Here is a 13,055-nt window from a genome sequence, read left to right on the forward strand (position 1 = left end):
AAGGGCTTTTAACTCTCAGCGCTGATCTATTTATTGTTTGCTTGCCCTTTCTGAAAGAGAGTTTTCATTCTCATGTTTGGATGGGTTTAGAAGAGTTTCCAGCTTACACAAGCAAGGTAATTTTGGTCCCTCTCACAGGAGCTCTTGCGGAGGATCTTTATGCACAGGCATGTGCCAGTTTCTTCCCAGAGAAAGCTGGCAGGCTGTAAGGAACGCTTCTTTTTACTTCATTGTCCATTTCTCTTTTCCCCCAGAAAACTGTCTTCTCCCTTCCTTGCACCAAATGCAGAAATCTCCAGCTGCTCTCCTATTTCCTCGACTTGCCGCAAAACTTCCACCTCATCACGTGATTTTTTTTTTTCATGCAGTTTTTCGTCTGCTTATTATTTGCCTTGGTTTTCCTACCTTTTCCTTCAAAATATTAACTTTTTTAAAAAAATTACTTTAAACAAACAAAAGCACATTTGACTTCAAAGCCTCGTTTCACCCAGATTAGTTTCTATGCACCACTTCCAGTTCCATTCCAGACCCCTTCCCATTTGCTGTGTGTGATGGATCCTAAGGGAACTATCTGTGGAGTGTCCTTCAAGGTCTCTCATGTCTCACTTGGTGTGGCAGCCCTCACTTTGGCCTTTAAAATAGCATCTTCTTCCAGACATAGACAGTCAATAGGTGGATGCAAGTTCACTGTTACCACATCTGTGCTCGCTCTTCCTTTCGTATCAAACACTTCTTATTTGTGACGCTAGCCCTTTGGTAGAGCTATTGGTACTCTTAGCTGTCTTCATGCCTGTAGAAAGGAGCCGAGTCACACCCGAATCCCCTGGAAGGAAGAAAAGGATGGACTCTTATGCTTCGTCCCCAACAAGAGATTTGTTGTTCGGAGGCAACACCCTGGCCCAAGCTCTTTAAGTATATTATCTTGTTAAAGAGAAGAAAAAAAAAAAAGCTGCACTGCAACGCTGTAATTTACACACAGACACTCTGTAGGGACAGTGAAGCATTCGGAAAATCATGAGAAATTATTAAGTCATGATTTAATCATTTTGCCTCTGGACCGGTCCTCATGTTTGTGAAATTTGGGAACTGAGAATCCTGTCACATTTATGATACTAATTCGGTAAATCTATACATAACAGCTTTGTAGACATTCTACTTCATCTCACAATCCTAAATCTACGTCATCAGACCTTTTAACCAGCTTGGAAGGTTCTGCACACAGTTAAAACCATGTAAACAGAGTTAATATAAGGCCTAAATTAAATTACAGTAGATGTCAGAATACGTTAAAATGTCAAATTAGCCTATTTTACAGTACTACATAGCAATGGAGCCCTCTAAGGGTTACAAAGCAAACTGATTGCTTTCTAGCTAAGATGTAAGACTGCCAATTATGTATGTAATTGAAACAATTACGTATATCCTCTTTTTTGATGAGCTAATACAGCTATAGTGTATCACACTTAACTGGGTTAAATTTAAATGAGATGACCATTCTGTAAGAGTATCTTCTACGATAACAATCTAAGTTAATGATACTGAATGATAATGGCTGTTGCCAATTAGACTTGAATTAATAGGTGTCTACCTAATGGGCATGCATACAACAAAACCAGAAGGCTTTGGTGTTGCTTAATTGAGTATAATATTCTGACTGGTAGTATTTTAACCCATAATTTGCTAGGTAAAATAAAAAAAATGCAATCAATATTCATTTTAATGCAGTTAGTATACTTTCAGCATTTTCATTCAACATTTTGTATGAAGCCTCAGCTAGACTTTTAAAAGAGGGTAGTTTTTATTTGAGAGGACAAGGTCTCCATCTTTCAATTGAAAGGATTTTTGGCAACATTTTTAAGCTATTGCAGTCTGGAATTTGTCAATATTGATATGTATTAACATGCACAAGAATTAAATAAGCAGTCAGTTGAAAAAATGTGATAATAATGTCCATTTTTTCTGTAATTTTAGCTTATTTGGCATTTATTTTATACTTCTTGATCATGGTACAACCATGACAAGTTGTCTTTAAGTGTATTAATATTCACTTTACAAATATATTGATATGACTTGCAGCTCATACTATGAAAAAAATCTCAAAGACTCCAATGTATCTCACTCCCCTTAAAGTGTCAAAATTATGATTTCAGAGTCTTTTTGGATAATTTCTCTTAACATAGAAGTCTTGAAAGTCATAAATTGCATGAGTTTCTTCAGAGCTTGGAGAAGAGCTTGCTTCCTCTTTTCTCACATAGATGTATAAATCAATCTCTCCAGTATATTTCATTCTAATATAAAACTTGCCAAACTCTTTAGAAACTATACAAGTTAATGGTTTAGAGAACTTCTAAAAGTGTGTTTCTACCATATTAAAACCCTTCCAAGCTTAGTGTTCCTCAAAATCAAGCTGTATGAGTCCCAATTATATGAAAAACTTCACACCCTGCCCCGCTAGCTGAAACTACCTAAGTGTATTTATTACACAATCCTAAGACTAAGTATTATTTCAGTGAAGGGTCCTAACCTAGATACCTCTTTGTCCAGCTGAACTTCATTTTGCCTCCCCTCGTGTCACTGTGCGAGCCCTTCTGCTCAGGTTTTTGCTGGATCAGAAGGCAGAAAAGGTATACAAGACTGTATTTCTTTGATTCAGGGCTGGATTAACAAGAGTGTTATAAATGACACTTGGAACTTGTCCATTTTAAGAAATGTGCCTTGTTTCAATCAGTCCTGCTGAATGCCTTGCTAATTATCGTAACGTTTTCAGATGAAAGAGGCAACACATTTGATCCTGATGTTGGTTTCAACTAGTTCTAACTCTGGACAGTGCCAAAGAAAACAGGACCATGATTTCAGTGGGATCACTTAAAAGTCAGTGCTTGTAGCAGTGTAACATATTACTAGTTACAGCTCTTTTTTTCGCTTCATTATCCCTGTGAAACTATACGAGAAAGGTTCCTACAGTTCATATTTGTATGAAACAATAAACACAAATATAGGGAACACAGAGGTCTTCCTTTTGAGTCCTCCGAGATATTTCCTATTCAGTATAACACTGTTCTAGCTTTGCGGCAAAAGTGTGGTATAAGCACGGCCACAATTTGGAGGAACTGGTCAGAAGAACACAGATTACAAAACAAAGGTCCACAAGGCACATCAGTTTTGAGTCAGGAGGCTGGCATTTCACAAGCATGCTGGGTTATAATTGTCTAATCTTTTCAGAGTCTTTATGTGCATGTGCATGCATGTAAGTCACAGGAAGGGGACTGAAGTCCATTCAAACTGAAAGTCTATACTCTTAAAGAGGTGGCGTGTGGAAACAGAACTCAGATGAATTCCAAGGATAAGTAAAAACAGGCTTAAAACCAGGTACGCAAAGGGGAACATCAAGTGGAAAACTCTGCATTTACAATTTCTCAAATGAAGCCATAAAGCCTCTGAACACTGCTAAGTATCGTTTGCCAGATGGTGGAGAAAGACTGAAGTGACTCCCGAGAACCTCAATCATGACCATAAGTGACTGCTAGCTATGTAACATACTAAGGACAGACTTGGTAACGATGCATTATGCAAAGGTAAATCACAAATAAATAGAAGACGTGCATAAACTCTGTCAGTTTATGTGTTGGCTCTGTCATGAACCAGACTGCTTCAGTAAGCTTTCCTGCATACTGTTCACACAATGTGATTACTTTTCACTGTTATACTTCTTTTTAATTGGTTGAAGACAGGCTCCTCCATAGGAAATGCAGGTATGACCGAACAGGGTATTCATTTCCTTGCCCCATTAAAAAGCTTTAAACCACAAAATACTCCCACAGTCCTGACCATGGAAGCATACACGCACATCATCACTGCTACGAGAAGTACTTTTTAATGTAAAAAAGCAAGAGTGTCAATAAACACTTGAAAGTGACTGGAGATCTATCTTGGAGCTCAGACAACAACTGATGCTTTCAGTCCAAGCCTTCCTGGCCATTCCGAAATGCTTCAGGAAGTATGAAGCTATGGTGAAAAGCTCTACAGAACCGGCTCAAAAGGGAAGCTTTGAGTCAGCTTTTGCGTGTGAAATAGTGACATCCAGTGGCCAGTTCGGTTAACTGTAATGATCTCTTCCCCTGATGCACAGAAAAACACCAATACTTGTATTTTGTTGAAACACACTGAAATATTTAAAACATATTTAAAACATTTGAATAGAAAAATATACACAATATGTGAGATTCCTAAACAGAGAAAGATATTAATGATAAAAATGGTGTGTTCCTCTAAGTGAAAAATTACATTTTGCTTGTAATTTTTAGTCAAGCTTACAATAACAGTAAGCAAAAATGTTTAGCTGTTTTTAAAGAAATAGAACATTCCCTACATTACAGCTGTATTCTCTTCTGTCTCGTTCATACAAAGAATCACAACTCCTTTTTTCTCTTGCATTCCCAGTTCCGATAAAAAGAACAGAGTTCAAGATTTGAGCTTATGATTCTCAAAATCCATAAAGCAATTCTCCATAGACTCTTCCTCCATTTAGGATTCACAGCCACAGCAGATCACCATCTAACATAGCCGTTCTGGAGTAGATCCCTTATTTTAAGATCCAGCTGATGAAAAGTAGTAAGACTGTCCTTCATAGTTCTTTATTTACAATACACACAAGGATGCAGGAGACCTCAATTTACTGTCTTCCCGTGCCTTTTGGAGATACGTGGTTTTTATGGGAGATGGGGATATCTAAACCACATATCTACTAAGCTAGCAAATACTCCTGAGGAACAGACATTCAAATTCCCTTATTGGATCTGTTCCATTTTGCCTAGAATAATGAGATTCATTGGACCAAAAAGAGATGAAAATACACTCCAAGCTAAGGATATGGCATTTCAGTGGATGTGGAAAAAGAGAGAATTCTAGGTTTTCAGTCTTGGAAACTCATCTCATCTCAGTTACTACTTTTCCACAGGGAACAAGGCCAACTTCAAACTCCAGGAAGTGTGCCAACTAAATTCTGCTAATCTATCTTTTCACAGATTTATATGCAACAAACTACTTACTACTATGGTAAAGTTGCCAGGTTAATATTACTTTCTCCCTTTTAATGTTTTTCCACACTGGCTGACACCATGTGCTGTTGTGGAAAGAGATGTTAAGGCTGAAGTCTTGAATCACTGCCTGCAAGATACACAGAACCAGTAACAAATCTCCTCTGTCTCGTCTTACTCTCCAAAGGATCCAACTGAGCAGCTACCAGCTTTTCTGTACGCACGTTCCAAACTGAAATAAATAGGGTCTTTCGCAAGCAACCTAAATTCAGTTCTCCCAATTAAAAGAAAAGGTATTCCACCAGCCTTAAACATTTGGCTCTCATTCACTTATACACACAAAATTCTAAGCGGGCAAAACAGTCTCTAAATTCATGATGTAATTATTTTGGTTTGTCAGCAAGCAGGCACTTACATTATGTTATTGCACTATCACTTCATAAATCCAGACACATAACGAAGAAAAGCCACGCTTTACTTAATTCTGAGGGTTTCTCTTATGGTTAAAGACACCTACTTTTTTTTTTTTTTTTTTTTAAACTTAGATCTTAAACTTAGTGTTTCTTAGGCAGGGTTAGCTAGAGGACAACTCAGATAAAAGTTTGAGTCTTTCTGAAATGTAGAAAATGGGAATATTTTTCTGACAAACATATATATGGAAACCACATATCTGTGTTTGTGAAAATTTATCCTATGTAACCGTTACATTTACTTATACTTTCAGTAGTCAGGGAAGGTTTTAAAACACCAGGTTTACAATTTTGAAGTGTACATTTTGAGATGTTTGTGCGTCAAAGAAATACTGATTTAATTGTGGAATTTGGAGCTGTTTGTACTTTCATTCGGCAATACTTTTAGAAGAGAAAAAAACCCCACCACGTTGATACTTTCTAAACCAAGTATTATTCACCTCCTAGCTATCGCATTATGTCAGCGGTATCAGAAATCAACAGATAATATACAGCTCAAATGGATTTTTACTTGCTAATTAAAAATAAACTGCCTGCCACTCACACTCTAGGGTTCTTTGCTCTTCAAATTTGTTACAGGGCTGTAATGATCTGGGATCTTATATTAAAGGGCAAAATTACTCTGGTAATGCAACACAAAATGAAATACTGCCTGAAAGGTCAACTACACTGAGAGGAAGAGGAAAGAGAATTTAAGCAAGCACAATACTTTTTTTTTTTTTATTTCCCTTGGGATCACCAAAGGTAGAGAGAATTTCTCCAATAAATCTTGTGCCAAGCAAGAGTAACACAAAATCGGGTAAAACAGAAAAAGTAATTTCTGTTATCTTGTCTGTGCTATGCTAGAAAGGACAGTGCTAATTGTTGTATCTCACCAGTTTCATATACTTACAGAAGAGGGAATTTTCATTTTTTCCAACTTTACACACAAGAAAGAAGACAAAACACTGAACTATTTGCCAAAAGTTTGCCTTGGATGTACTAAATAAGGCACATCACTGTTTTCCATTGCAAGAGACTTGCTGCTTAGCTGCTCTGAACCACCTCATTTACTGTGAATCAAATTCATACATGCTGTGAACAAAAAGGCTATTGATAACAGGTGGTATCTCAAGATAAGGTACTACAGCTTTAAGCGTGTGACACAAACAATTGTGCATTGATACTGTTGCAGAACAGTTCACAAGAGGAAAGTCAGGAGCACAGTATTTGTGTGGTCATGCTTAGGGCCATGTATGAAAAACTGCATACCTCTTCCCCATCCCATCAAATCATAAGAGAAAAGCTGAGCTTTTCTAAACCAGCCTGGGAGGACTACATATAAAAATCAGAGAGGCCTGTTCCTTGGTCCTGAAGACAGGTGCCACAGCCTATCTTGCAGCCATTTGGATCGATTCTGTTCACTCCTTCAAAACAGGGACTGCTCCCAAAAGGCACGTGCTATCTAACAGACCACTAGAGATGGTTTTCATGGAGGAGTGACAGTTGACACTACCCAACATTGCATCAAGAGTTGCAACAGAATGGACAATTATGGGACAACATTGCAAGCCTGCATCTATTTAGTTTGCTAATATAAAGTAGCCTAGCTGTCTGTAACTCTTGACAGAGCAATGAGGAGACCATGCTAAGTTAATCCACGGGAAAGGTAAAGAAATGGATCCCAGACTAACACTGCACTGCCCTTCCACAATGTTGTGAAGCCCTCCAGAAAGTTTCACTCTCTCCCTAACTGGGAGACTCACAAACTGCGTATGTATATGCATCTGCTTATCTCCCTCGGGTCCGTATTTCCACGGTAGTGAAGACTATTCAAGTATTTAAAATTAATTTCACAAATACTTACTTAGCTTAAAAACTTACTAGTGTTCAGTGTTTTTGTACCCAACTGTTCTTCACATTAGTCTAAGTTCAATTTTGCAGATCTTTCCTATGTCTTAAATGACATCTATTTTAGACATAAGTTTAGGTCTCCACATAAAGGTTTAACTGCTTCCAGATACAACTTTTACTAAATACGTATGGACACTGTTCCATTGCGTTCACACCCCCCCCCCCCCCCATTTTCTTAATTCAATAAAAACAGGTTACTCTGAGCAAAACTGAAGTCATCTTCATTTTTACCAGAGTTTTTTCATTTTCAGTTAATTAAAAAAAGGTAACGCATTAAAAAAAAAAAGGAACAAAATTGCATAGAACATATAAGTTTCTCCCCTTCTTTTCTGTTCTACAAATAAGCAAAAACTATCAAATTTTCATCCAGTTTTCAAAAGAGATATTTATCTAGAGCATTAAAATAATGAAATGTAAACTGAAAAAAACCCACAGAGATAGTTTTGAATTACTTATATGAATTAAGTACAAGATTTTACCAAACTGAGAATTTTTATAAGAAAAAAGACAGAAAAAATCCATCCGATCAAAAATTAATATAAATTAACTCAATTTAAGATACAGTAGACAATTTTATTTATAAAATGCTACTGGCACATGATACACATCGGAAGTATGAAACTTGATTTATAAAGAAGTGAAATGCTTCATAGAAGCATGGATTCCTGAGGTATTCTGAATACAATCCCTCATTTACTGGAATTCACAACACTGCTCCAATTGGCTTAAGCAGCAGAAGACTGGATATTTGATAAATGCACAGTTACAACGTAGTTAAAAAATACATAGGCAAATGGAAACAGCCTCGAAGATTGTGTCTCACCAACACTAATAGTCTTGGTCATGGTGGAAAACTATCTTACACAGAAGGGCACAAAGACCTGTTTCTCAATTTCACAGCCAATTCAAATGTATTGTAGATACCTGCTTTCACCTCATTGTCCACAACCACAGGTCGCAAAGTCCTCTTGACATTAGACACAAAACCACTGCTGTTTCTGGATAAACATGCAGAATGACTGATTACCTGGACAAGTATTATTACAATAAAAAAAATAATAATAGTGTTAGGCGCTTTCAATTCTTCTTCTCTTTTTCTGCTTTAATTCTCTGCTGTAGCGTCTTCAGTTCAGTCATTACATTCAAAGTTCTGTAAACCCAGGTGACCTGAAAAGTAAGTAAATTATTAAATTTAACTAATCCACATATATTATCAATTTAATGAAAGCATTCATATAAATGAACACATACATACCACAATTATAACAGTATTCACCAGCAGTGGTGCTGAAAATACAAGTGAAATAAACATTCCTCTTGAATCAAAGTATTGGTATTTAGAAAACAGCCTGAAAGAAATAAAATAAAGAAAAATAAAAGAGGAAGCTTTATTCAGGGTAGTTCACATAACATTACTTTCACACTAAATATTCAACATGTACAGATTATCCTACTCCTTGGGATTCCCAAGCATAGGCCAGCATTCTACTGTATTAAGTCAGAACAAAGAGAGTCAGTATCTCATCAGTTATGAATATTTATTACAATACCAGTCTTTCTTTAGAGTTTTACTGTGCAAAACCTAAATAAAACAACCATAGATTAAGTAACTTACTAATGTGACTATAATAGTATATATATATATTTGTGCATCAGAAATCATGCTTATCCTGAAGCGTCAAAAATTACTTTCTCAGGTATTTTGCTTAGTCATATTAGAAAAGATAACAGAAATAATAAAAGTAGCAAAGCTGTAATTTAGGTCGTGTACGCCTGAAGTGAAACAAAGACTTACAATTAGATGCCTGCACAAAGTAGTGTTAAACACTTGATTTCCAGTTACACCAGGGAGAAGTTAGTTCAGTGCTTATGAAAATAAGCCATAAGTTTAATTCTGATACACAGGCTTAGTAAAACAGATAAATGTTAATGCTTTTTATGCATGTAAATAAGTATATAAAATAGTAGTGATATTTTTGAGAAGTAGTGCTTTACTTCAGCTTATTAAAACATGAATAGCTAGAAGGAAAACTCAACAGAAACAACAACAACAACAAAAAAATCAAAGCTCGCATCCTTTTCGCCTTAATCATTGCACTCGGCTTTTCTCTTAGCTCTCTGACTAGTTAGTTTACAACCATCCATATAAACATAGATTTTAAGCAGTATAATAAGTACATCCTAGCTGTTAAAATTGATCTTTTCTTATAAGCTAAGTGATAACTATGGTATACTGTACAGTTTTGTTCAAAAGTTTAATATTAATCAGTGCAACAGACCCTCTGCCATCACATTCTACTGATGAGGCATGACTGACTAACAATGTTTTCTGAGAATGCTACGAAAAAGGAGTATTTTTAGAACAACATCATTTAAATGCAAAAATGAAAGTGAAGACGTTTACCTCCAATTCATGGCTGCTAATTCATTTATATATTCAGCGCAGTACACTAAGCCCACTGTACAACAAAAGAAAAATATCAGATTCAATACTTCTTTAAAAATAAACTGCCATCAGTTCTGCCATGTGTACTAAAGTGGATGCATACCAAACATTGTAATTCCTTGATCCTCAGAAGATCAAATTACACATTTAATATTTAATGGCAGAAACCCGGTTCTGATTTAAATGTCCCATATAGTTACTAAGAAGTATAAAGTGATCACAAAACATACCCACTATATTACAGACAAACAGAAAATCCTACTCCTCTGATCTTACATACAAATGAATAATAATTAAAAAAAAAAAAATAAAAATCAGCATTTTTTCCAACAATCTTCTTGGTGACTGCTTCTAAGTTATGTCTGTAAAAGGAAATGTCAGCACTCCCCCAAGCTGGTATGGAATTAAGTTATCATTTTAGATGTTATGGTATCATACCGCTATATCTAACATTACTATCTGAAGTTAGGGTACTGATTATATATAAGCATTTTGGTGAAATACAAACTTTGTTTTAATTGGTGTATGGCAGAGTAGTCCACTGCAGTCAGGTGAAAACTAGCATATTCTTACTCAACAATTATACGCGATATGAAGCCATCAAGACAGTAAGAAAATTCAGTGCAATCACATGTTTAACAGAAACACAATACAACTACAGAATTTAAGTTTGTCCTTGTATCATTTTCCGCAAGAAAAACAGATTCAGTGGCTAAAGATAACCTGCACAAGGTAATTAAGTAACTAGCCTGGTGATATGAAGGAGTGTTATATTGTTTTGCATCATCTGGATTATCTCTGCTTGGTACTGCACAGTATAAACATACCTACAGCTGCTCAGCTGCCAAGGTAAACCAATGTGATAATTTCATAATTTCCTCAGTTATTTCTGACTATCTGCGATACAAAATTATTTATGCTGCAGACGTATTAAAAGTGGTTCAGTTTTTCAGGTACAAAGCTTGGACTCGGTATAGATATTTTTATGCACTCTTCTTGTTAACAGCAAGTTTACATCATAGCTGGCTTAAAAAGCCAGCAGTGATCAGTTCCACTGCATTTTCCAATGCAGTTAGACCACAGGCATTCAAACTAGTGTTAGTAACACTAGGAATACTTTAAATAAAGAGTCTAAAGTAAACAGCATGTCATTGGAAATTCTGAATGTCTAATATTAAATTTAAGAAAGAAAAGCCTGTATTCTTATAGGAAACTTCCAGGCTCAATGTGTCGTTAACAGGACATTGTTATTATGCCCTCTGTAGATCATTTTAAACTCTGCAGTTACAAGTGGATGTACATAAATTACTAAGGTTTCTAGATTCCTTTTTGGGAGTACTTAATGTTATTAAAACCTTAGCTTTAGCTAAGTTATTTGCAGTTTTGAGAAAGCTATAATGCCTCTCCCGACTTGACTAGTTCGCTAAATGGTATTTTAAAAAGTCAACGTAGTCTTCACGTGGCTTTTTGCCTGCGAATCTCTTTCAATTGCTCATTCCTCCTCCACTACCCTGCAAGCATGACAGAACTGAGGTACTGTGTAAAAAAACCCCAACTCACCAGAAAATCCAAAGCATGGCTAGAACCAAGGTACTGCTCATAATACATGGATCTAACCCAAATCCATGCCATCTTAATTAAACCAGATACCCCCTGCCAAGCTGCTAGATCTTCAGCCAGTCAGCCATAAAGACACCAGCTTTGGCTAGTCAAGGCCACTGTGGATTCTCAGGCTGAAGTCTGATAAACCCTGAGATAACAGAAGCTGTTACTGCAATGTACCAAACCAGCCTTGCTCCTCCTCGTGCCATTATCACAGCTGTCAGCGGGGCATATGGTGAACCTGCTCCAGAAGCAAATCCAGTCGAAAGCTGACCATATTTGCTGAATTGCAGCATTAGAATAAGGCAGAGTAGAAAGCGACTGCTGGCTTTCAGCCAATTTCTTTCCCGCTTCTCCAGCACAGCAACAATTTCTTGGGAAGCTGTGATACACACAGCATTTACCATGCAGAAACCTCACTTATCCCGGATCCCTACTACGGCCAGAGTTTTAAATCGCTACTTCATACAGTCTTGCAAACGAACTAAATACATATTTATAGGTCATAGCAGCTTCTATAACGGTTTATCATGTATAGACACACGCATTACTACACGAAAAATACTCATTTGCATGCACTTCATCTGCTGCAAAGTGTAAACCCGTGCGCCGTGCAAGTACACGAAGAAAAGGGTTAGCATTAAGAGACCAAAAGAAGTTATTTGACAGCCCTAGCAGCCTAAGCCACGCACACGCCCTCTGCCACCCGAGGGCCAGCTCACGGAAGAGGAACGCACCACTCACCCATGCAGAGGAAGTGCCCGATTTGCACCCGGTAGTGCTGGAAGGAGATGCACGTTAGGAGGAAGCAGAGGACGTGGAAAACCGCCAGCCCCACCAGCCAGGGCTCGGACCAGTCCGTCCTCTACGGACAAAACGAAAGCAGATTAGGCCCTGGCAGGAGAAGGAGCGTCGCCAGGCAGCTGGAGCGAGCGCCCTTCCTTCTCCCGCCCCGAAACGACAACGGCTTTCAGTCACGAACCGCACTCAGCAGCCCGCCCCGAAACGACAACGGCCTTCAGTCACGAACCGCACTCAGCAGCCCGCCCCGTACCAAGCTGGGGAAGCGGCGAGCACCCCAGCGCGGGCTTCCCCCGCCCACAGGGGGCCCAGTGCCTTCTCCCCTCTCCCCGGGCGAGCAGCTAGCCCGGCCCCGGCCCCGGCTCCCTCCTTACCGCCAGGACGGCGGACAGCCCCGGCGGGCCGCTCAACGGCTGCTCCATGGCGGCGGCGGCAGCGCCGCTGCTGGCGGCCGCCGAAGCCTCGCGAGACGCCTCCCGCCGCTGGGCGGCTTCTCGCGAGACTTGGGCCGCCACCCTTTCCCTGCCCCGCGGCGGCAGCGCGGAGGGGGAGCTTCGTTCCTCCCGCTGGGCCGGTGGAGGGGAAAGGGGCTGTTTGTCCGGCATGGCTGGCACTTCCAGGGCTGCCCTCATCCCCTCGGAGCGGGAAAGGGTGGTGGCTGGTCCCACAGGTGGGAGGACGGGCAGAGGAAGCTCTCCACACCCCAGTGGCTGCCTCTCCTGAGGCTAGCGCCGAGTCAGAACCGTCTCTGGTGGTTCTGTGACTGAAGTTGTGTTCCTCAAAAATAACCCCGGCTTTTCAGGAGAG

At 38.9% G+C, this 13,055-nt stretch overlaps 1 protein-coding gene across 1 annotated transcript; it reads right to left on the bottom strand.

Annotated features, from left to right (window-relative positions):
* Window positions 1–7,951: 7,951 nt before the first annotated feature.
* On the bottom strand, window positions 7,952–12,707 carry TMEM18 (transmembrane protein 18). The gene is made up of 5 exons (XM_049818656.1): window positions 12,623–12,707; window positions 12,192–12,312; window positions 9,804–9,858; window positions 8,655–8,748; window positions 7,952–8,566 (listed from the first exon to the last, which is right to left on the bottom strand). The coding sequence occupies exons 1-5, from the start codon at window positions 12,668–12,670 to the stop codon at window positions 8,477–8,479; spliced, it is 408 nt and encodes a 135-aa protein (XP_049674613.1). The 5' UTR covers window positions 12,671–12,707; the 3' UTR covers window positions 7,952–8,476.
* Window positions 12,708–13,055: the final 348 nt, after the last annotated feature.

The sequence above is a fragment of the Accipiter gentilis genome, chromosome 16 (genome assembly GCF_929443795.1).
Source record: "Accipiter gentilis chromosome 16, bAccGen1.1, whole genome shotgun sequence".
NCBI lineage: Eukaryota > Metazoa > Chordata > Aves > Accipitriformes > Accipitridae > Astur > Astur gentilis.

Coding starts and splice junctions, on each gene's coding strand:
- TMEM18 (XM_049818656.1), bottom strand. CDS start 12,670: ATGGAGCAGCCGTTGAGCGGCCCGCCGGGGCTGTCCGCCGTCCTGGCG. Junction 9,859..12,191: donor CGGGCACTTCCTCTGCATGG/GTGAGTGGTGCG, acceptor TTTGTTGTACAG/TGGGCTTAGTGTACTGCGCT. Junction 8,749..9,803: donor TTAGCAGCCATGAATTGGAG/GTAAACGTCTTC, acceptor TATTTCTTTCAG/GCTGTTTTCTAAATACCAAT.